At 45.9% G+C, this 25,370-nt stretch overlaps 1 protein-coding gene across 6 annotated transcripts in view; it reads left to right on the top strand.

Moving 5' to 3' along the window:
• lypd6b (LY6/PLAUR domain containing 6B) overlaps positions 1-25,370 on the top strand; it is a 100,079-nt gene that overhangs the window by 55,256 nt on the left and 19,453 nt on the right. Inside the window, exons 2-3 of one of the 6 annotated variants that reach the window (XM_084315438.1) lie at positions 15,278-15,412; positions 15,742-15,791. The exons of 1 other annotated variant lie outside the window; for it this stretch is intronic. Coding sequence is in view for 2 of the 5 variants with exons in the window: in XM_084315435.1 (XP_084171561.1) it covers positions 15,664-15,668 (5 nt within the window). In the remaining 3 variants the exon portion in view is untranslated. Of the gene's footprint in view, positions 1-15,277; positions 15,413-15,608; positions 15,669-15,741; positions 15,792-25,370 lie in introns of those variants that run through there. 4 more of the 6 variants (XM_084315436.1, XM_084315440.1, XM_084315439.1 and 1 more) reach the window with 4 other exon arrangements.

Raw genomic sequence — 25,370 nt, 5'->3', positions numbered from 1 at the left:
TATACGCTGAAGCGAGATATATGCAACTAGGTGCTGAGCGCACCATAACTAACAGAACTGGGTTATATACATAACCTTACGCTACTGTACCATGTGAGAGGTTATTTTCTTGGGCATCATTGGGGGACAGACACATACAGTACATTCAAGAAATGCACGTCAGTAATTCAAATTCATTCAGAAATGTTTGTCTTAAGTACAGTAGTCTGTCACCAAAATTACATTTTATTTTTCTTGATATATGAACTGGTATGACTGAGGGGCGAATTCACAAAGAATGGATCGTGCGGTGCTAATAGCACCCTTAAGGCCCATTTATACTTACAGAGGGTGCATGTTGGTATGCGTGACGAAAAATGTGTGAATTTTTTTATAAAATAACATGATGAGACTAGGGCTGTCTTAAATACTTCGAAGCTTCGAAGCTTCGTTCGATGGCACAAGCTTCGAACATTAAAAAAAAATCGAAGTTTAAAAAAAAATTAAAAGAAAAATAATTTTTTTTTTCAATTTTTCTTTTTCAACTTTTTATTTTTTATTTTTATTTTTACTTCTGTCTGTGTGTGTGTGTGTGTGTGTGTGTGTGCATGGGGCCATTGGGTGGGGCCGGGGACAAATACACTGGAGGAAAGTAACCCAGCTCAGCACTGCCCAAATTATATCATCACTATTGCCTGTTTGAAGGATATCATCCTCAAACACATATACACAACCTACACGCCTATTCTCAGTCCTTGCCCCACAATGGTGGAATGAACTACCCACCCCAGTTAGGACAGCCGAATCCCGTCCAATCTTTCGCCGTCGACTAAAGACGCACTTCTTCAACCATTATCTGAAATAAAATAAAAAAAATAAAATAAAAAAAATCTAACCCTAACTAACCTTACTGTCATGCACTTGTCCTAATAAACTAACCTACACTGTAACACGCAACACTTTGATGAATATTGTTACTCAGCTGATAGAGTTGTATCCTTCCTGATGATCTGTTGTACATGTTAGGGTTTGAAACCGACCTCAACAGCATGGCACAGACAGGTAGTTCAGAGTTAGCCAAACACTAGGGCGTATTTATTACAGAATCAAAAAAAGCCAAATAACAATTCTGAATCAACAAAAAAGGAGAATGCCTTCGGCAGAGTTGTCTGCGGCTCTGCAGATCCTCCCGGTGTTAGAGGTGGGGAATCGGCGTAGGCGCTGCTGCGGCTCTGCAGATACTCCCAGCTCCAACTCGGAGTGGAAACGGAGAGAGAGAGAGAGATCAACAACAGTCCAACAGTACACAGAGGCAGTGCAGTTCAGTCCTCCCTTAGCTGAGTCCAGTATGAAATACAAGTGACTTGATCTTCGGTGTAAACTACACACAAGTTAGCTGAGTCCAGTACAAAACAAAACGGTACTTCTTCAGTGTTATCCAAACACACAATTTAGCTGAGTCCAGTACAAAACAAAACGGTACTTCTTCAGTGTTATCCAAACACACAATTTAGCTGAGTCCAGTATAAAACAAAAACGGTACTTCTTCAGTGTTATCCAAACACACAAAAACAGATAATCCAAAAAGGTTTGTTTCCCAAACTCACCAAAGCGCAAACGCGTAAAGCGGGCAACGAGGCGCAGCTCCAAACGGATGATCAAGATATTCACCAGCGGCGATCCAAAGATGTCCTGGAGGGAAAGTAGACGAGGCACAACAACAGGGGGGAGGCAGGCAGTAGCAGTAGTATTCAAAACGACCCGGCAACGATTGAAAGAAGGTCCGAGTATATGAAGCCTCTGGAGCGCTAATCACAAACTACGACAGGTGCGTGATGGAATTGGTAATCGCTCCTGAAGCGTGTGGCGGGGAATGCACCAATCAACACAGTACCTTGAAGAAGCGTGTGGCGGGGAACGAGCCAATCCTCACAGTACAGAACTTATAAGTCGCTTTGGATAAAAGCGTCAGCTAAATGACTAAATGTAAATGTGAATGTAAATGCCTTGTAGAATTCCACACATAAGAAAGAAAGATACTGGGATGAATAAACAAAATAGGAAATAAAATGTAGAAATGCATGCAATACATAAATAAATATGAATCTCCATATATGAAATAGAACATTTAGATAAGGTGCTAATGAGATGTTTTGGTGAGTTCTTAGTTTTTTTGTGGAAGTAGTGCATGAACATTCACTGATAATTGGTCTGTAGTGGAGTCTACAAGGTCTACATTGCCGGACCTTGTAGACTGACATAATTCTGTGCATAGTTTAGTCTACACAGGCCATATTTCAAATAATCAAAATCTTACTTCATTCATCTTAAACATTCTTGATTTGGGGGATTGGTAGTTCCCATGAAATCTGAAGTTGTTCAAACGACAACAGCGATCCACCTGAATTAAATCACACAGCCGTGTTGGCTGTGTCACAGTCACGAAAGGGGATACTTAATTCATTAATCCAATCCACTTTATTTATAGAGCACATTTAAAAACAACAAAGTTGACCAAAGTGCTGTACAAGTCCCACAACATAAGATAAAAAAAGAAAAATAATAATAATATTATATAAAAAAAAAAATAATAATAAAAAAAAATGTAATTCGAAGCTTCGAATTAAAATCGAAGCTCGGCCCCGAAGCTTCGATTGCCAAAAAAATATTTGAAGGTCAGCCCTAGATGAGACAAACTATTACTAATCTTTTGGATATAAAATATTGCCGAAAATGTGGTAAATGTTGTAAGAGCTATTGAGCCCCTTTCCTTTCCAGGTAAGCTAGCAGGAAATGGTGATATGGTTTCATATGATACCTCCAGAGCCTGCGAATGATGGTAATATCGCTGAGCATTTACATTTTTATATCGTATGATACGATCAGTGTTTCCCCTAGGATTTTTTTCAGGGGGGGTGGTAGGCCCCCAAAATTACTAGTGTTTTCGCGGGGTGCGTGTGTCACGGATACGTGGTGTCAACAGTGTTGTCATAGACGCGCGCAGTAAGGCGGTTGTTAGTATCGGTGCATTTCTCTACACTGAGCTGAAATGAAACGATTGCACATAAATTAGGTAAATAAATATTAACAAGGTGATTGATTGAATGAAAATGTTATTAACAGATTGCAGAATGGGTACAATACAGTACGGCTCAATACACACAATTGTTAGGGGGATGCAGACCAGAGAAAGACTTTCGTCTTGTTTACATCAGGGTCCCCCATTTTCAATTCATAATGAATTGTAAGGGTGCAATTAGCACCGTGCAATCCATTCTTTGTGGATCTAGCCCTGAGACTTGTTACGCGCGATGCTAGTCAGTCTCGGAGTTGTCTCGGAATGGATTTGGTAGCTTTTTTCTGCGTCTCCGTAGACCGTGCCGCACCACCGTTTTAATGTCTTAGTGAAGATTGATTTATATGAAAACCAATTTATGTATAATTTAGCTAGCTCGCCAACGTTATTGTGATTAAAGCAAACTTTAATAAAAAATAAATATTAAATACCTTTTCTTTTTAATAAATTTTATTTTATTTATAATTCTTTCTGGAGGGGCGGGGCGTCCCGTTGGCAGGGCGGGCCGCCAAGGCAATGGTAGGGGAAACACTGCCGATATAAAAAACAAAATGGCCAATATTCGCCGGATATCGGTGGCACACTGTTCTATTGGTCACACCCCCATGTCCACCTCTCTCACTGAAACATTAGTCTCCTTGGTTTACTTTGGGAAGAATTAGTAAAACATGCCCTTGTCCTGCTAATGATAATCAACCGTATCACCCTTAGATACAGTATGGAGCCTAAATGTGAGTATATTAGCATCACGGCAATACTGTCTGCTGCACGCATGCGTACAGTACAAGAACACCACTATGTGTGGCTTCAGACAGGTGCTTCAGAGCATAAACCTGTCCCACTATGTCAACAGAGAGGGTGGCCATCTGGCCTAGTGATATGCCATGACAGCATGATCGTTCAGAACATGTTTTCCTTTCTGTTCCTCTTGTTCTGGGGCATAATTCAACGTGTGACCCCTGCTTCAACAGGCACACAAATCTTAACCATACCAAGGGGCAAATGTGCAGGATCCTCAAAACACCCCCCACGCCCCTCGCTGCGGTACAACGGGACAGGGTCGGATAACACCCGCACATTACGCTCTCCAATTTATTACTCCAATACATCACCTCTTATAAGCATTGCCAAGGGGAACTTAAGTCAGCCTTAAGTGCCGGTTTTATCCTGAACCACCAACCAGATCCCCCTTGGGGCTAGGAGCAATGAAAGGGGTGGTTCTGGCATACCACAGATACATTCTGGGGGTTAAATGAATGGACCCAGCACACGTTTAGTGCAATAGTGTTTCCCCTTGCCTTTTCATTTGAGTCATGTCATATTTTTTTTGTGTCATTTCAAAACAGTGCAGTTCATGATGTAGCAGAAATGTTATGTGTGCGAGGAAGACCTACTTATTACTACTACTGGGGTGGCAGTGGCACTGATGATGACGAAGGTTACAGTAGTTAACTTTACCTTTTGTTTTACACAAGGTTTCTGTGTAAATGCTATTCATTTAATGAATTATCAGTCTGCATTGGGGATAGGGATTATTTTTGAATGCCGTATTCATGCTTCATACTGTACATGTATATTTCTTCGATAAGTCCTGCCGAGCTGCTCCGTGTAAAGGTCAACAGAATAATGGAAGTACATTCATTTTAATTTGTCCCCCGATGGTGATGCTTTGAAACATGAGTATAAGTTCCATGCGAAACACATACTTATTCTGCTCTACTCTGTCTCTGTTTCCAGGCTGTAAAACATGTAAGATTAACGTTAGGTTATGACTATAACCAAGTTCTGTTAGTATAGCGACGCTCGGCGTCACTCTCTGCACTGTCCTCGCACACGCACTGAATAAAGACCACAATGTACCTTTAATCCCAATATTTGTCTGACCACACCCCTATCAGCTTACCCATATAAGCAGGGGTGGGGCCACCCACTCGCCTCCTTCCCAAGCTTTCACCACAAGGCGAGATCAAGGGCTGCAGCGGCGTCGGACGCCGAGCGTCGCTATACTAACAGAACTTGGTTATAGTCATAACCTAACGTTCTGTATCGTATAGCTCTCGCTCGGCGTCACTCTCTGCACAAGGGAGGCCGAGCGAGAGCCATCGGCCCACAAATACACCCCGCTGAAAGCCCCCCACAACCATCAGAACAGGGAGGGCCGAGCCCCCCCGACCCACCCTAATGGAGGGCACCCCCCCTATTGGGGGCTTCACGGGAGGGCGACGGACCCGACCGTGCGAAGAGGCACTCAAGCAACTCAACGCACAGGGTGAGCAGCCGTGGCTTGACCCCACGACTACACACACGCACAACCCGCATGCCACCCGGGAACGAACGGAGGAAACAACCTCGTTACTGCCCCAAGAATCACGGGGTCAAGGGCAAACCCAACCCCGTGGCAAGGCCGTAGCAGCGGAGCGCGAAGGAAGACCCAGACCCACCAAAGGGACTGGACCCCCTGGAACGGGGGCCCGGAGAAGTCCATGATGCCAGCATCAAGACCCCACCAGGTGGGCACTTAGTGACCCCGCCCCCCACATCGCCAGCGTATTCGGACAAAGGCCCCTCAGCCGAGCGGGCCCTGTCCCCCCAATAGTACACCGCCTGGCACACTGACCCTGCAGAACAGGCAGTCAGCATGGCCGTAAGCACAAAAAAAAAGTTAACCAACGGAAGCAGGCAGCGCACCGGGGAAAAACCAGGCAACAGGCTATTAACCCTAGCCTGGAGACTGCGGACGAGACAGGCGCCAGAGGGGACAGCTGAACACAGCCCCCCCGGCGGAAGGGGCGTAAGCTGGCGGTGTTGCATGACCAAGCCTCCATTTAAAAAAAACCCACCCAGAGGGGTTGAGGCAGAGAAGGCTGACACGATTGGCAGACGTCATGAACGTGCAGGGGCACCCTCAAACGGTGAACCCGGGAGTTGACACTGCTCCAACACACCAGGGAATCAACCACCTTTGTGTTACCCAATGCGGTGGTTGTTCCTATAACTCAACTGTGAAAAAACTCAAACACACCTGCGGGTATACACCGGCTATACCGCAGTACAAGTGTTTCAGTTTTAAAAAAAATTGTTAACCCAGGCCTACGGGTCGACGAAACATTACTTCGGACCGGGCCCGGCGATACGGGAAGCACAGGGTCACCAGAGGAGGTCAAAGACCACCCCAACAGGCCCCTCTTCGCCATGCGTGAGAGAGGAGCGAAAAAGAATGGAGAACCAGCCCCTAAGCACACCGTACTTGGTATTCCCAGGCGGTCTCCCAACCAAGTACTAACCAGGACCAACCTGTGTAGCGGCCGAGATCTGACGAGATCGAGCGTGTACAGGTTGGCATGGCCGTAAGCCATTACGACAGTGCTGAGTAAAAAACGTACCCAACCAGGGTCTCCATAGTGCTTAACCCTGTGACACCCGGACCAACCTGGCATTTTTCCCCCTGAAAAAAGCCCAAGTCCCTCAGGGTACCAGAACAGCAGATCTGCATCCCCGGCGGACAACGGGTTCAACTGATCCGGACCAGCGTGACCAGAACCAGTCCCGTGCCCTAACCACGCCGACATGCCTACTCCAGGAGAAGGGGCAGATATGCGTGTTGATCTTAAACATGAAAAGAAGGCGCCACCCAGACGTTCGAGCGAACCGCGCCCGGTGGCCCACCCCCAGGGCGTGAGACCCCTCTACATATGTTCAGATCCATTCCGTCATCATCCCCCAGACATGAACGAGAATCCGTCAATGACAAAAACCAGGTCATTGGATTTGGTCGTCGGAAGAGGAAAAACCTCCATCCCAGTTGCTTTATAAAAACGCCGTTTTAACCTCAAGCAACCAAGGCGTGCCAGTCAGTCGCCTGTTTACAGAACACCCCGAGCTAGCACTATACGTGCGTCGGGACACACCCACATCAATGAACAGGCTATTTAGACCTGTCATTGAATCCCCAAGGCGCCATGGGGAACGACAAGAGGGGTGTGACACTTCCTAACTCCAACTCTTTTTAGTAGAAAAGAAGGAAGCACCAACAGTATGTATCCCAGTCTACACAGCCGGGGGTAAAAATTGTTCACATTTTTACATCCCACCACCCTCCCATAGGAAGGAGACGGGAATCCCCAGAGAGACTTCCCACGCGAGCTGTACAGATTGAAAATAATATATTGCACCTTGAGCCATGTAAAAAATTGGATTTAGGGCTCTCCGGGGAGGAGGCACTGAACCCATACACACTCAATAATCGAATTGAATCGAATACATACACAATAGAGTAGGACTCCTTCTAGAGGGTCCACTCACCTTGACAATCTGAGGAGGAGGCTCTGTACTCTGAAGGAGGCTCCCTCACATGGAAGGAGGAGTCCCAACTCACAGAAGGCCCGAATAGGAGCTTGGTGAGGAGGAGCCCTGACCACCCCCCGAAACAGATCCATCACATGGACCTGAACAGCACACGGAAGTCCTACCAACAGAGACGCGAACGGTGACGTACTCTATGGCGGGGGAATTTCTGCGGTGCACACGCCCAATATTCCAGGCCGTGGGACCATGAAACTCCCCCCCCCCCCTCACCCCGTAACGTGCGGGACCGCAACGTGACAGGAACCTTGAAGGACAGGGGGTGTACCCCTGACCAACAGAAAAAAGGGGGAGAGGAAAGGTTACCAGTTCACCCCTTTACGACCCCACACCCATGATACGATGTAATGACAAAAAGAGAGTATGACACAGTCATAGTCAGCTCTATGAAGCGTCTGACAGCTTCACACAGCGCATGAGCTAACCTGCTATCTGATTTTTACTAAGGAAAAAACACAGAATAGAGAGGGCTCTCTAAGAGCCCTGGTCCAAACTTACACATGTGCTTCTGTGGCCAGTCCAACCCAGTTGTAGGTCACATGACACACACAACCCATCATCACCTATAAAAAATGGCAAAAACACTCTACAGAGGAACGCCGTTTTTCATAATGAGAGAATACATAATTCTCGATTAACTCTTTCAGTGCCACGCCTGGTTTTCCGTTTTACCTCTTGAATGCCACCATCGGCGCCAATGTTAACGTTAATATCGCCTAATCTATGTTTTAAATTATGGCTATGTGTCTAATCTGCCCATCGCATTATCAAAGACTATTTTCCAGTCAGTGCTGTGAAGACAGATTGTTTTTTTATCGCGTCGTTTCCATTTCAGAGCAGTTAGAAAAGCCCCCGTTTTGATATAAAAAACAGCTCATTCTGGAGCATTCTATGAAAATCGTCTTTTAGTGGAATATTCCACAACGTTGATATTCGTCGGCCTTTTTATGAATCGTTTTCAAATAAACGCTAGATGATCAATATTATACGTGCACGCAAGCACATTACGGCCGCGCACTGATAATCGCTCCGTTGATTACCTCACAGAGTTTTACAGTGAAACCGAAAGAAGACATTTCACAAAACAGCTTATAACTTCATCAAACTTACTCCGATTATCCTACCACTGATAACATAGAGTCCTTACCTGACATCAGATGGTATCCAACTGGTATATTCCAATTCCTGATCACCATTCAAAAAAATCGATACGTGTATGGATCCAACGCGACACAGTAGATCTCTATGATCCGCGGGGATCTGAGGCTCCAGAATGAACTCTGGTAACCCCGGCTGGATCAGTGAACTGGAAAATGTGGAGTACCGGATTTTTTTCCCCATTCATTTTCATTAAGTCCATTCCAAAATCACTTATGTCATCTGGGAGACGACAGGGGGCGCTTTTTTCCACAGTGATCGTCGGCGCCCTTCGGCTATACTCGGGTAGGCTCGGGTGATGCAATAATTTTTCAGATCGCAAAAAAAAAAGAGAAATCTCGTGAGTGGCTAGCAACCACCTATAAAAAAACACGAGAAATCTCGTGAGTGGCACTGAAAGAGTTAATATCGGCCACAGGCCTTGCTAAGCACACACGAAAGTGACCAACAATCTTTTCTTTTAGGAAAATAAAGTTACTCCAGCAGATTTAGCACAACCTCAGCAATCAAGCTAAGGGTTACATCGTATCCCTACCACACAGTGACACAATGTAGTGCAACAACATGTCCACTCTGATAGGAGGATGAAGAAGTCCCCAGGGAACCGGGGGGAAACACAATCCTCCTACTTTACCCTTAATACGGCCAGTTAAAACAGGAAAACCTGTTATTATGTGAACACACTGTTCATTGTCATTACAGGCTGAGAAAAGAATCATTCTTTACTCATTTGTCACTAAGCATAGCTTCATAGGTTAGTTAACCCCCTTAGTTGTGAGTACACGGTACATATAAACACACATGATGTTTCTCACACAACAACCAGATCATTTTCACATCTGTAACAACAACCCGATTTGCACGGAGAAGCTATTACCAGTGACAAGACAATTCACACATAACTCGCGTCGTATCCTAAATGTATTGCAGCAACACACGTTTTTGGAAAACATCGTTATTTACAAAACATTTAGAAGGGAAAAGCCAGAAGACGTGTATAAGGTCTGGCCAAACCTCGCCTACCCGGAGCGTAGATCAACGAAGTGCAGTCTCAAGGCACCGTAGAAAACACAGCCGTCCTGTGTTGTCGATCTGGGCAGCGTCGCCGCACCAACCCGTCGCTACGGTCCCCTTTGTTGACGCAGGCTTTGCCGTCCTGGCCCAGGGCAGGTTCGACGAACATCCTCTGCCAAAGATGACGTCGTAGTCAAGAGTGTTTAAAACATGTTATAATCAAAGCACGTTCAACAGAGTAGCATTAAGCTAACGGCCGCCCTAACCGTCGGACGCTACCGCCCCTACCCGCGAGACGCCGAGCGAACGGCGCGCGCGACCAGAGGGGAGCTTCGAATCCCCCCCCCGCCTCTCCCCGAGGGAGAGGGGAGTCGGGAACCGCGGCGACACGTGAGGTGCCGGAGCCACCCCGCGCTGGGCCTAGGCCGATAGCAGCAAGCTAACGTTTCCTAGCCTAACCTAGTAGGCCACCTAGTGATCACAGCAGGCCAGCGCCGCAGCTAACAGCTGACTGGCTAACAGTAGGCCACCACTAGCACGTAAGCTAAGCAGCTATCACCTGAACTTGTACACAATGATATAACACTCACCCTGACAGGCCGCCGTTCTGAAAACCTCCTCACTTTTTAAGAGAAAAGAGAAACAAGATGTTAACACAGTTTTACAACGGTGATTTTACCAACACCCGACGGAGCCAGCACAATACCCAACTGGCCTGTGTAGCTGACTTGAACACAGATCTTCCGCTATCGAACATCTATGCCCATATCTCCTCGTGAGGGAATACTCTCATTTGGATATGAAAGAAGGGGCCTACACGGTGGCAGAGAGATATCCACTCGTCCAGAAAACACATGGATCACCAGTGTTAATGGTCGCGGCCCACTAGTTAAAACTATAATGGGCTTCAGACCAAGGTCTTCTGTCGCCTAAGAGGCTGAACAAAGGACCCTAGCCTGGGGCCGGTTTTCATAAACATTGTCAATTAGCCCCCATAGCACTAACAGACAAGTGGAGCCTGCCAGCAAAACATAACTCACCAAACCTGGAACCCACCGCTTCTCACAACAGCGGCGCGTCCTACAGCCCAGCTGTGTCTTTACCGCAACCAGCACACAGCAAGGACTGCAGTTGGAAAAGCATGTAGCGGCGCGAACTCCCAATACGAAAACCGGTGGAGGATCTTTAGAATGATCATCATCTTCCAGACGAAGACAATATCGCCGTATTTTCTCGAAAATAGTGAGAGAGAAAATAAAGATATGATGTCAACGTATCCTTGCTTTCCAACTCTTCTCCTACCATCACATCACTTCAAGTGTGGGGATCTACCGAGGCACTTCCTTGTGGTGAAAGCGAGAAGGAGGCGAGTGGGTGGCCCCACCCCTGCTTATATGGGTAAGCTGATAGGGGTGTGGTCAGACAAATATTGGGATTAAAGGTACATTGTGGTCTTTATTCAGTGCGTGTGCACGTGTGTGAGGACAGTGCAGAGAGTGACGCCGAGCGAGAGCTATACGATACAGAACCCATCCAGATTGATTTAGATGTTTTTTTTTTTTTTTTTAAGTCTTTTGATAAATACCGTCTTGAATGATTTAATCTGTATTTAAAGTAAAACAAATATATATATATATATATATATATATATATATATATAAAAAAAAAAAGATAGCTGAAAGATATTTGATCTTTCTGCTGGCGTTTTTGGAATGACCAAAAAGGCATACCACACATTTCTGAAAAGCTTTTAGGCTAAGATCGTGTTGGCCCTTATCCATTCTCCAGAGAGCCCTTTTGTTACACTTCATTGGCTTTGTTTACCATTGTCCCCTATGGTCTCTACAGTAGTGACATTACTCAGGAGACATGCCGTGACTGAACAGAGATCCATCCCCACACTCTCTCTCCGCACACTCAATGTTGCTCTGTCATTGAGATGGAGTGCTGCTACTCACCCCGTTCCTTTTACCTTGAAAGACTTGTCCTATGTACCGTATTCATTTACCTTAAACAGTACAACATAGACACACACACAGCACCGCAATGACAACAACATGACAGTATACTGTACAATGCATAGTGTATTTTCCCATGACATGCCAACCAATAATGCATAATGCCATGGTTGCCATTTAATCATAATCACCACCGGTGATTTGTAGGGATGTCCCGATCAGATCAGAACCTGAGCCGATGGCGGCGTATTCTAATTGATCGGTAGTGATCGGTATCGCCTGTAATCAAGCATTTGTTAAAAATGTATTTATATTATTAAGGGAAGCTGTGATGTTGTAGGCTATTTATTTTTTCTTTAGGCAGAGCTATTCAATTACCGAGCACATCTTATCTACATTAGTTTGGTTTTACTATTCCGAATATCAATTTCAAAGTGACAACAATAACAATAACATTGTAAAAGGACCCAGGTTTATTTCCTGTTGCAACGTTTGCTAATGCAATAGTCGACAGGTAATACATTTGGGTCCAAATTGTTGCCTAGCAACAACATTCCAGTGAAACCGTCTCTATACTATAAGTGTGTGGCTGTATTGTCCACGAAAATACAAACACCGGATTGGGGCTCAGTATCGACAGATACTCCATATTAAAAAATATAATGAATAAATATATATAAATAAAAATTATTTGATTGGGACATCCCTAGTTAATCGATTACAATAACCTGTTGTTTGCCAACCAAGATGTCTGCAGTTGAAGACTATAAATACCTTGCAATTGGGACGTAGAGCTTGGTAGAACATTTGATGTCGGTGGAACATCATCCAAACCAGCCACATGGGTGATTATTAGGGGTGGGGGGAAAAATCGATACGTAGTAGTATCACGATACTTTGCGTGGCGATACTGTATCGATACAGGGACGCCAAGTATCGATATTTAATTATTCATAAAAGAAAAAGAAAAAAAATTAATTTAGTTTAAGGAAGTTGCATTGTTCATTTCAATACCTGTAATAGTACAGTAGTCCACACACACACATGTGCATTCAGTTAACACTTTGATCGCCGGGGTTAAATTCATAATTTACCATCCCTCGCCAGCCCTATTTAACATGGAGAAGTTCCCCTTCTTTGCAGGGCTATAACTTTTTAAATTGTATTGCTCAATTGACATTACTATGGCCCATTCAACGTCCTAGATCTATTGTTCAGGGTGTAGCAACGTTATACTTTTTCATTCACATATTCATACTAAAATACGGTCTAAAGTATAAGTATGTTTTTATCGTTTTCTGCAGCTTTCTCCAGAACTTGATTTATAGCCCCAAATGCATTATATTGATGATCAAATACAGTTTGGTAGGAATCTGTGCGAGATAAAAAATGTCAACTGGACGTGGTTCTAGGAGTTACTACGTATGATCTGATGTTGACCGGATGGGCGGGGGGTCGTTTATAATTCCGTGGGCAACGTTATATCATTCATCTAGTGTGGGTGATTTGATCATCAGAGCAGTTTGTATCGAAGAAATTAAAAAATAACGCTGAAACTCACCGTAGCTTCCTCTCGCCGTTGGAAGATGAGCGTGGAACAGAATTTTTTCTATTATGGGATGTCGAAATATCCGATCCATTTCCAGGTTGTATAATAGTATATACGTCCAAATCATGTTGTTTATCGAGTTATTGGTAACGGATCACTATCCGTTGTGATCAGCTCGGGTCCTGGGACTATTACCGAGTGATCGGACCCAATTGAAATGAGCACCAGCTTCCACTTCCTGTTTCTCCCCTGGGCGATCCGCCGATCGGTCACCAGATGGCGCTCTTGAACCGTTGTAGAGTTGAGAGGGACTCAACAGTACATCTCATGTCTCCGGGGGAGAAATATGATTTCGATCACAGATTTTTGAAATATTGATATCAAAGACGCTGTCCAGCGTCTTCGGCAGAATGAGCATGGCGGGGAAAGACGTGTTTCAGCGTCAACGGCGATTAAAGTGTTAAGTTGGAATATGACTGTAATACAAACAGTTCAGTTTGTCAGGTACATGCAACACAGATTACAGTGTTTACATCTGTCTGCTTGAGAAAATACCATGTTCTGCAATACAAATGATTGAAGTGAGATGAACAGACTGAACTTTATTTTATTAGATAAAACATGTTGACAGTTTTACTTTGCAGTTAAAAAAAATAAAAATTGATAAAAAAAAATAAAAAAAACATCGCAATATTCGCGATATATCGAGTATCGCGATACTATCGTATCGCGGCTCAATTATCGTGATAGTATCGTATCGCGAGATCTCTGGCGATTCCCACCCCAAGTGATTTATGCCAGTGGGTCTTGGACTTCCTGACGGGAAGACCCCAGGTGGTAAGAGCAGGCAACTGCACCTCCTCATCCATCACGCTCAACATAGGGGCCCCCCAGGGCTGTGTTCTGAGCCCCCTCCTCTACTCCGTGTACACACATGACTGCGTGGCACAGCGGAACAACAACACAATCATCAAATTTGCTGATGACACAGTAGTGGTGGGCCTGATCTCTGCCAACGACGAGAGGGCCTACCTGGAAGAGGTAGAAAATCTGTCACAGTGGTGTCAGGAGAACTGCCTCTCCCTGAACGTCAGCAAAACAAAAGAGATGATTGTGGACTTCAGGAGGTCGGGGGTCAAGGACTACAGCCCCCTCAGCATCGACGGGGCACCGGTTGAGAGAGTGAACAGTTTCAAGTACCTCGGAGCCCACATATCCGAGGACTTGACATGGACCACACACATTGACAGTGTTGTGAAGAAGGCACGACAACGCCTCTACTCCCTCAGGCGCCTAAGGAAGTTCCAAGTCAGTCAGAAGATCCTTAGGAACTTCTACTCATGTACAATAGAGAGCATCCTGACTGGCAACATCACCTCCTGGTTTGGGAATAGCACTGCACAAGACCGTAGCAGACTACAAAGAGTGACACGTTCAGCCGAACGTACAATTGGAGGGGGGCTTCCCACCCTCCAGAACATTTACAACAAGCGGTGCAGGGGGAAGGCTAAGAGAATTATTAAGGACTCGAGCCACCCGAACAACTGCCTCTTTGAACTGCTGCGGTCAGGCAAGCGATACCGGAGTCTTAAGGCGAGCACAGAAAGACTCAGAAGAAGCTTCTATCCCCAGGCCATCAGGCTGCTAAACGAACAATAAACACTATGCAACAACCATCAAATGCACACAGCACACACACCCACACGCACACACTCACTTAAACAAACAACACACTGCAGCACACACTCTCCACACTTTAGATCACACAAACACACTTTATATTTATTGATAAAGGATTTGCACTACAACTCATACACCTACTGTAAATTGTACCTAGATTGCACCTCATCCCATTTCTGCCTTGCACTATATAGTATTGTATATTAGTACACTGCATAGTATTGTATATTATATGGTAACTCAGTTACGTCTATTCTGCATCGGACATTGTACATATGTCTATACTGAACACTGTGACCTCATTTTTTTTTACTTCTAATTTACATGCTATACTATGTTATTTTATTTCATACTTATCTTGTCTTGCACAGTCTCTGGAGCGTAACAGTAAGAAGCATTTTGTATAAAAGTATTCTGTACTTCTGTATGACAACTATTAAAGAAACTTGAACTTGAAACTTGAGTACAATGCATCTTTTTCTGCTCCCCCCTTTTCTGTAGGATTTTTGATCTGTTCTGTATCCTGAAATGCAGTGGAACAGCGCCGGTCTAGACTCGCACGCCACACGGCAACTCTCCATAACTGTCCTCTTTACGAGCCGCGTGCCTGTGTGCTGACTGGAGTGGCATTGTCATGTGAGTCAAAAGAGCAACTACTCACTCACAAAAGAGCCATAAAGGGCAGAAAAAAGGCCCCTCAGGTTTATACCACCAGGCCCCAGGGTTTTACGACTGCTCTGGTGGGGCTCTCTCTCTCTCTCTCTCTCTCTCTCTGGAGTCATTTCCTGTTTTGGGGTGATCCAATCTGCGTGGGAGAAGATGGGAACAGACATAGATGGTTGAGGCTTTGTTGAGACCTGACCCGGACCGGACCTCCTTGTTTGAGAATGAGGTAAACAGAGGTTTTACAGTTTGTGGGAATACCTTTCTCATCCCTTTTTCCTCTCTCTCTTTTTTCATGTTAGAAGAGGAGAGAAGACGCAGAGGGCTAAACGTTCCATCAGGGTAGCTGTAGGTAACTGACTTGTCTATTCGGGGCTGGCTGAACGTTGCATCTATTTAGGGTTGGCTGAACACTGCATCTAGTTAGGGCTGGCTGAACGTTGCATCTAGTTAGGGCTGGCTGAGCGTTGCATCAGGGAAGCTGCATGTTACAAACCATGTAACAAACCATTGATTGATTGATTGATTGATTGAAAAGTTTATTAACAGATTGCAGAATGGGTACAGTACAGTACAGCTCAATACATACAATTGTTAAGAGGATGCAGACCTGAGAAAGACTTTCGTCTTGTTTCCATCAGGGTCCCCCATTTTCAATTCATCATATGACACACACGAGTCACACAGATAGACAGTACTGCTACATCTATACATTTATGACATACCAGATTTTCAAATACAGTACTGTTTGTGATACTAAAAAAATCCAGAAAAAGAGTGTATATACATTTGACATCTGACTGTGCATTGGGGGAGGTTGGGTAGGTGGGGTGGGGCTGTACATTGGAGGTGTGGGGGGGGGGGGGGGGGGGGGGGGGGGTTGGGTAGGGGGGGGGACACTGTACATTGGAATACTGACATACATTTGACATAGAAACTGTACATTGGAGGAGGTTGGGTAGGTGGGGTGGGGTTGGGTGGGGCTGTACATTGGAATACTGACAAAGCCATGCGTGGTCTTTATTGTACAACTGGGTTAGGACATTTGTAGGGGCCAGTTTTGAATTGCAGTCTCCCGTAGGTGTTCTTTGAGAGTGTTTTTGAAGGTGGGTAGTGATTCACATTCCTTTACAGCTTTGGGTAGGGCGTTCCACATTGTTGTGGCATAATTGCAAAACGTGTTTAGTCCCTTGTTTGAGCCGAATCTGGGTTTTACATGATTTGTGGAGCTCCCTCTGGTGTTGTGATCGTGGTATTCACTGACCTTTGGGAAGTATTTTGACATGTACATGCGTACCTTGGTCGTGTAGTGTATCTTATAGACCAGGCCCATTACAAGTTGCTGTACTCTGTCGTCTACTCTAAGCCATCCTAGCCATCAAATACACTCACAGCACACACATCCACACGCACACACTCACTTTAAACAAACAACTCACTGCAGCACCCACTTTAGACACTTAACACACTTTATATTTATTGGTAAAGAATTTGCGCTACAACTCATACCTCATTACACCTTACTGTAAATTGTACCTAAATTGTACCTCATCCCATTTCTGCAGTGTACTGTATATTGTATTGTAACTCAGTTACTTTTCTACTCTGCATTGTATATTGTATATATATGTACATTGAAAACTTTTGTCTACGTACTTGACTTCTATTTTATACTTATTATACTTATTTTATTTTTATCTAGCACAATCTCTGGAGCAAAACAGAAAGAAGCATTTTATATAAAAGTATTCTGTATTTTTGTATGACAACTAATAAAGAAACATGAAACTTGAACTTCAAACTTATTAAATGGTGCAGAACTTAAGTGGGGGAGAGAGTGCGATCATTTAATTTGTAAGTATTCTCATTTGCGTGTGTGAAGTGCCTCCGGTGGTGTTTATTTTATTTGAGAGGAGGAGGAGGCCTCTGGCATCTTTTTGAGCCTCCTCCTCTCCTCCACATCCCCGTTGAGCTTCATACACAGTAATTTGATCTCCTCTCCTGCTTCCTGATAGAGGATCCTAATCGCCAGGACATTCTGGTTGTTTTGCACTAAGTGTTCCACCCTGGTGCGTCAGGGCAGTCTGTGCCAGGGTGCTGAGGGATGCGCTCTCTCTCTACCGTGCGGGCAGGGGAGGGCAGGGCAGGGGAGGGGAGGGGGGGGTTACCCATGCACCACTCAATGGTGTTGGATGAACCTGACTGTTCCAGAGTGATGTCATCGCGACCAGGTGTGTTCTCTCTGAATGATTCCCATGTATAGTCTTCCTCCTAATGTGCAGTAGATCTCACAACCTGACACTTCCATTTTAGATTGTTGCAGGCTTTGTCGGTAGCAACTACCAACGATGACATTTAAAAAATGGAACTAGAGAGACGTCTGATTTCCTGATTTCTTGTAAAACTATTTTTATTTTATTATTTACATTTTTATATTTGCACCTCAAGAGGAAATTTGGGCTCCAACAACAGGATCAAAGGTGAAACCACAAAAACATCTACAATACATAACAACTCTTTCCATAAGTATTAAAAAGTATTTTATTAGGTGACTTAACAACATGACCTGGCGGCGTCTATTCGAAAGGCAATCGGTTTATGCGTTTTGCGAATCTGATTAGCCACTGACGTTTCTGGTCATGTGACATGTGCGCCCAATCGCGTGACGCGCCCATTTCCGCCTCGACCAGCAGCAAACTACCTAACGCCTAGTTTATCACTGGTTAAGCTTAGGCGACTCTTTCGAAGTTGGTTAAGGTTAGAGTTTGGAATCAGGGCTGGCGTTCTATCGCCCTGCTCTAAGACAAACTCTAACCTTAACCAACTTCGAAAGAGTGCCTAAGCTTAACCAGTGAAAGAACTTGCCGTCACGCGATTGGTGCGACCAGAAACAGCAGTGGCCAATCAGAGCGCAAAACGCGAATGCGGAAGCATAAATAGACGCGACCTGGCGGGCCAATGAGGCCTTCATCAGACCTGGGCTAAACTAAACTAAACTTTCAAACAAATTTAACATTGATTCCAATTCTATGGGTTTTGCGCCCATCTGTCTTGCGAATTAATAAGTCTGCTATACGAAATAAATAGAACCTTGCAAGCCACAGCTGGATTTTGCACCGTCAGCCGCCAAACCCTTCTCCATTGTTTGACTGGGATGATCATTCATCTCTTCCCTGCCCCTGGGGAGCCAAACCTCCACCTATAAAGTCCTGTTTTAAACCATGACTCAAACCTCTCTCCTCCCCAGCCACACACACAATTGCGCTGCTTCGCCATTCAGGTAGCCAAGCATGGCCTCACCACCACCGGTCACAGACCAAGTTCAGTGAAAAGAAAATGACACTAGTAAAAAAAATAGGTGTGTCCACGCCAGCAGAGCCCTGCGTTAAGAGAAACCTTGCTTGCTCTTCTCTTCCTCTCTCTCGCTCTCTCTCCTCTCGCCTAGAGTCCCACATCCCTCTGCCAGAAACAAATCTGTAAATCTGTCATTTTAATTGCCCAAAGCATGCTACACTGGTAGACTGTAATCGTATACACACAGTCACACAACAGTACGACGCTGTCCAAACATTTGTCTTTCTCTTTCTCTTCCTCTTCTCTCTTTTCTCTCTTCTCTCTTCTTTCACCCCCGTGTGTGTGTGTGTGTGTGTGTGTGTGTGTGTGTGTGTGTGTGTGTGTGTGTGTGTGTGTGTGTGTGTGTGTGTGTGTGTGTGTGTGTGTGTGTGTGTGTGTGTGTGTGTGTGTGTGTGTGTGTGTGTGTGTGTGTGTGTGTGTGTGTGTGTGTGTGTGTGTGTGTGTGTGCGTGCGTGCGTGCGTGCGTGCGTGCGTGCGTGCGTGCGTGCGTGCGGGTGGGTGGGTGGGTGGGTGGGTGGGTGTGTGTGTGTGTGTATCTGGAGTATTTGGTCACAGTCTCTCACCGAAGTCCTTCTTGGAGAGGTCTGGAGGAAATAGCACCACCTTGTTTCATCTGGTTCCTTATCTGCCAGAGACATCGTAAAAACAGTAATCAAACCATCGCTTCATCAAACCCCAAGGCGGCGAATACGATCGATACTAACTGTATTGTCGGTGGTGGGGGCGGAGAATCGAATTATTATTCCCCTGCAGGGATGGGAAGCGCTCTGCGTCTAAGCGGAGAACGTGTCGCGTGCGGCATGACGACAACAACAACAACAACAACAACAACAACAACATCCACATCCTTGTAGATTAGTATATGACCTGCCTGCTGATGCGGCCATTGAGCTGCACTGTACCGCGCACCGAGGTCAGAATGCCAAATCGCAGCGATGGTGGTGAGTTTTGGCATTCCCAGTTCCTCACAGAATACCACTGAGCTAAATCATTATATTTTTTTTGTTTTTTTGATCTTTTTCCCCCTCCTTTTTCCTCAGTTTTTTTTTCCTATCCCAATGTTAGTTGTTATGCCAATTCCCAATCCCCTTCCTGGTCGTTGCGCACCTACCCCCTTCAGTCGGTCTGGGAGAGTGGAGGCTATCACATGCTTCCTCCGACACATGTGTAGCCAATCAACCGCTTCTTTTCACCTGGCATCGCGGACTCTCACTGAGAGGGTGTAACGTGTGGAAGGTCACACTACCTTTCTTAGATCCTTTCCTCGCTGAGCAGGCGCCCCGACCGAACTGTAGGAGTCGCTGTTTACAACGACCAGGACCCACCCACCAGCTTTCCCACCCCTAACACTGCCAATTGTATTAGTATGAACGACCATCCAAGCTGGTAGCAATGCCGAGAGCTGGGCTCGAACCCAGCATCTCCTGCACTAGTGGCGAGCGCCTTGCCCACTGCGCCACTTAGCCGCTATCATTATCTCTTTTTAACATTTGCTACACCCCAGACTCAAAAGACCCCTCCTCCCCCTCTCCTCTATGATGGTTCTCTGTATTACGGTACGGTACCGCGCTGCACTGGGTGTGGCTCTCACCGCGTACAGAACCTGTGGGATCATCAACGTGGTGAGGCGGTTTTTGTGCTGGTGATGCCGGCGCTGGTAAGACGAGACACACATGTCACTTGATGATTGACAGTTGAGGATGCCTGCAGGCCCGCCCTAGAGATACGGCTGTTTATTGGGGTAGCAGCGAGGCCCACAGTTCATATACCAACAAACAGTTAAACACAGTGGAAGCCACTCTGTTATGTTTATGACTTGGGTGGTGGTGGGGGGGCGGGGGGGGGGGGGGGGGGATTTTTTACCGGTTAAAGCAGTATTCCTTCATCTTTTTATCTTAAGAATTGTCTTGAAAGGGTTTTATCGACTGTGAATTGAGGTTTTGGGGAGTGTGACATTCCTGCCTTGATATCGGAGGAGCTCCACTTTCGGGGGTTAAGAATCCCTGCCTCTCGGGGCAACATCATCGGCGGGCACAAAGATCCGCAGAAGACGCCGTAAATTTCACTGAAGTTTGGCGTTTAAACTACGCGTGCAAGGATATCTCCTCCTTGGTTTACGGCCCACGACGGCCTTGAGGGAGGGAGGGAGTGGGGGGGCAGTCGGGGCAGCTGAACTTTGGCGAAGGCTGTGGGCTCTTCCTCATCAGATTACACCCCCTTCCCATTCCGCTCTATCAGTTACTTAGAATGATTAATTGGAGCTGTCGTTCTAAGCTGCTAGCATTCAGGTCTGTGTGATTTATATACCACTTGAATTCAACGGTCATATGTTGTAGAAAAGTCAACGGGTCGTCCCCTCATTGTGGTAGGATGCCGCGGTGCGGACGCGGCTAACAGCAACGGCAAGCGGAAAGGCCGTAATATAAAGGCACAAATGCGCGTCGTCTTTTGAAGTCGATGCCAAATGCGAACTGCGTTGTGGAATCCTCCACAAAATGCGTTTGAGTAGGACTGGGTGATATGGTCAAAATATCATATCACAATATCTTTCTTAGTTTTGTAACAGTATTTTACTGTATTTCATTTTCCAATAAAGAATTACAGTGTTATATGACATATTTGTATATCATTGTCTTGTAATACAATTGGCATGGTGCTATTTAATCCAACATGGTTTAACAAATTTTTTTTTTTTTACTTTTATTCCTTTTGATTAACTTACAAATATATAGTATTATGTATAAGGTATGTATAATTAAAAATCCATACCTTTGCATGGATCCGTGACCGTGACTGTATACCTTCATATTCTGTATACCTCCCAGCCCTATAGTTGAGGTATTTGAGGAAATGGAAGCTTTTCCTAGCTTACCTACATCCATAGTACCATAGTATCCACAGCAGCTGGTGTTCACAGGGCCGGTGGAGCAGGAAGCTATAGGGGGGTTTCAGATTAGGACACGATTGGAGTCGCGCTCGCGCTCGGTTCAGCACACATCGGACTAGATATCACAGAGAGCAAAAATGGGTGGGGTTTTCAGGAGAAGAGTAGAACTCGAGATAATACTATAATCTACATTGCATTGTTTAAACATACCGGCATTTGGTTTGAAATGCATTTGTAGAAATGAGGAAATTGTAATAGTGCCAACTTTGCTGCCTTTTTGTTTCTATTGGATGCGCTTTGCTGGGTGCAGCGAACAGCCGCCGCTGGCACTGCGGAAGCCATTGGAAATAATGGGTTCCAGACCGCCGTTGTATCCGAAACGGCCATAAAGCCGGTGGTTTTAAAATTAAAAAGCTTAAATTAAAAGCTGAAGAAACATCAGCCTTCTCTTCTTCCCGCTCACACGCTGAAGGGCCTGCTGTTATCAGAGCCAGGTGCGTGGTCCACTGAGCAGGCGGGGCGGCCAGTCAGGTGCAAGAGCTGGAATGTGTTTTCCAGACACAGCATCAGCCTCGCCGCCGGAACCCTCCGGAACTGTGAGAGAGTTAAAGCCCCCTCTTCCGAAAGGAAATGTGCTGCCGACCCCCTGCTGGGAGACAGAGCTTGGAAGTCGTCGTGCCTCTTCCACCCCCCCCCCCCCCCCCCCCCCCCTCCCACATATCTCCTTCCTCCGCCATGGGAACCGAGAGTCCGTGACGTGCTCCCAGTGACCTCCGGGTGGAAAACCCGACGGAGTTTAAAGGGGAAGTGCGCCCCCGGTTTAAGGATCGGTACGCGTTGTTCTTATGTTCTAAGAGCGGTTCAGTAACTACTCTCTCCTGAATCAGAACACTGGAGGGCTAGAAAAGTCAGAAGCTGCTTACCTAGACGATGAATTTGGGAACAATGTTATAGGTGAACTTGAGAGCACCCCAGGGAATGTTCTGAGCATGTGGGTAAATTTTCTGTTTCATAACTGAGACTACACAACAAGCACGAAACTGTGCAGACCCACGGCGCTACCTGCGCATGTGTCCAACAAAATGTTGCTGCCAAATTGTCCATGACTGACTGATTGAGTGAGTGACTGAGTGAGTGAGTGAGTGAGTAACCACAATTTGCCATGCATAGCCCCCCCCCCCCCCCCCCAGACGGCAGTCCTGGAAAAATAAAAACAAAGCACATTTGGGTATAAAAACGTAAACATTCTGTAGGTCCATAAAATCATGTAGGTCTCCCATTCATTGTCAACGGAGGAGATCCAGACATTAAAACAAACACAGACAGAACGCTGCTGCACTGCACGACGTGGGAAAGAAACGATTTGTTACGAAAGTGTTCAAACACTCTCTTTATCGGCCCTGTTGTCTCAGGTCACGGCTGACAACTGGGTGTGTGTGTGCGCGAGGGCGTCTGCTGCTAATGTGTTTGGTGGCAGACTTTCGAGTGTTTGCGGGTGTATTTCATCGAGTGAACTGATAAAAGGGTTTTGCCCCCACGTGACCTGCTGTTCATGTGAGTGGAATCGGTACGAGAGGTAGATAAGGTTCAGCACCACAGAGCTGGAGAGATAACCTGTAGCATGTTCCCAGGCCCCTACCTGCCCCCCTACCTGCCCCCTACCTGCCCCCTGCCTGCCCCCTACCTGCCCCCTACCAGGCCTTGGCTTTGTCCAGTAGGAAATGGCTTTTGTCATATGATATGAAGGACCAATGATCTTAACCAGGCAGATTTAATCTGTTTTTCACCGTAATATCCGCCTTAAGACTCCTCGTGTGTGTGTGTGTGTGTGTGTGTGTGTGTGTGTGTGTGTGTGTGTGTGTGTGTGTGTGTGTGTGTGTGTGTGTGTGTGTGTGTGTGTGTGTGTGTGTGTGTGTGTGTGTGTGTGTGTGTGTGTGTGTGTGTGTGTGTGTGTGTGTGTGTGTGTGTGTGTGTGTCTGTCTGTCTGTCTGTCTGTCTGTCTGTCTGTCTGTCTGTCTGTCTGTCTGTCTGTCTGTCTGTCTGTCTGTCTGTCTGTCTGTCTGTCTGTCTGTCTGTCTGTCTGTCTGTCTGTCTGTCTGTCTGTCTGTCTGTCTGTCTGTCTGTCTGTCTGTCTGTCTGTCTGTCTGTCTGTCTGTCTGTCTGTCTGTCTGTCTGTCTGTCTGTCTGTCTGTCTGTCTGTCTGTCTGTCTGTCTGTCTGTCTGTCTGTCTGTCTGTCTGTCTGTCTGTCTGTCTGTCTGTCTGTCTGTCTGTCTGTCTGTCTGTCTGTCTGTCTGTCTGTCTGTCTGTCTGTCTGTCTGTCTGTCTGTCTGTCTGTCTGTCTGTCTGTCTGTCTGTCTGTCTGTCTGTCTGTCTGTCTGTCTGTCTGTCTGTCTGTCTGTCTGTCTGTCTGTCTGTCTGTCTGTCTGTCTGTCTGTCTGTCTGTCTGTCTGTCTGTCTGTCTGTCTGTCTGTCTGTCTGTCTGTCTGTCTGTCTGTCTGTCTGTCTGTCTGTCTGTCTGTCTGTCTGTCTGTCTGTCTGTCTGTCTGTCTGTCTGTCTGTCTGTCTGTCTGTCTGTCTGTCTGTCTGTCTGTCTGTCTGTCTGTCTGTCTGTCTGTCTGTCTGTCTGTCTGTCTGTCTGTCTGTCTGTCTGTCTGTCTGTCTGTCTGTCTGTCTGTCTGTCTGTCTGTCTGTCTGTCTGTCTGTCTGTCTGTCTGTCTGTCTGTCTGTCTGTCTGTCTGTCTGTCTGTCTGTCTGTCTGTCTGTCTGTCTGTCTGTCTGTCTGTCTGTCTGTCTGTCTGTCTGTCTGTCTGTCTGTCTGTCTGTCTGTCTGTCTGTCTGTCTGTCTGTCTGTCTGTCTGTCTGTCTGTCTGTCTGTCTGTCTGTCTGTCTGTCTGTCTGTCTGTCTGTCTGTCTGTCTGTCTGTCTGTCTGTCTGTCTGTCTGTCTGTCTGTCTGTCTGTCTGTCTGTCTGTCTGTCTGTCTGTCTGTCTGTCTGTCTGTCTGTCTGTCTGTCTGTCTGTCTGTCTGTCTGTCTGTCTGTCTGTCTGTCTGTCTGTCTGTCTGTCTGTCTGTCTGTCTGTCTGTCTGTCTGTCTGTCTGTCTGTCTGTCTGTGTATGCTTGTGTGAACGCTAACACTGGAGGGAACTGGTTGACACTGCGCTGTAAACATAGAATTATATTGCTCTGTTAGGTATAGTGACCGTTCCCATGGCTGACCCCACCTCTGGTCCAATCGCGTCGCGGCACGACCAGGAAGTAGGGGGTCTGGATGAGAGAGGGAATGGCCTCTGTGGCTCTTTAAACAGGGATTTATTGGTTTGTCCTCATCTTCAATAGTCTGTTGAAGAAGGCTCTTCCTGCTGAAACACTGGATGTTGTTGGGTATACCTTACAGGGACTATCTTTAAGATTTTCTTTGGAAATTGGGCTATTTTGGTGTGGAAATACTGCAACTGAGATCAATCATACTACTCGCTGACGTTTGAGGTCAGCTCAAAAAGTCTCTCTTTTACTGTGTGAATGGATTGAGGCCATGAACGGTAAGACTTGCAATTTGAAACCATTTCAGCAAAGTAAAGCTTGTTTACGTGATACTGTATTACAGGGGTTGTTTTCCCTCTGTATGGCTTTTTCAGTCAGCATGTTTTGTTGTTTAGGTATTTGCTCGAGTTAGGTTGGACTACATTCAT

Source organism: Notolepis coatsorum (assembly GCF_963971535.1).
Source record: "Notolepis coatsorum genome assembly, chromosome: 5".
Taxonomy (NCBI): Eukaryota; Metazoa; Chordata; class Actinopteri; order Aulopiformes; family Paralepididae; genus Notolepis; species Notolepis coatsorum.
The sequence above is the reverse complement of the archived record's forward strand: the minus strand, read 5'-3'. Positions and strand labels throughout refer to the sequence as shown.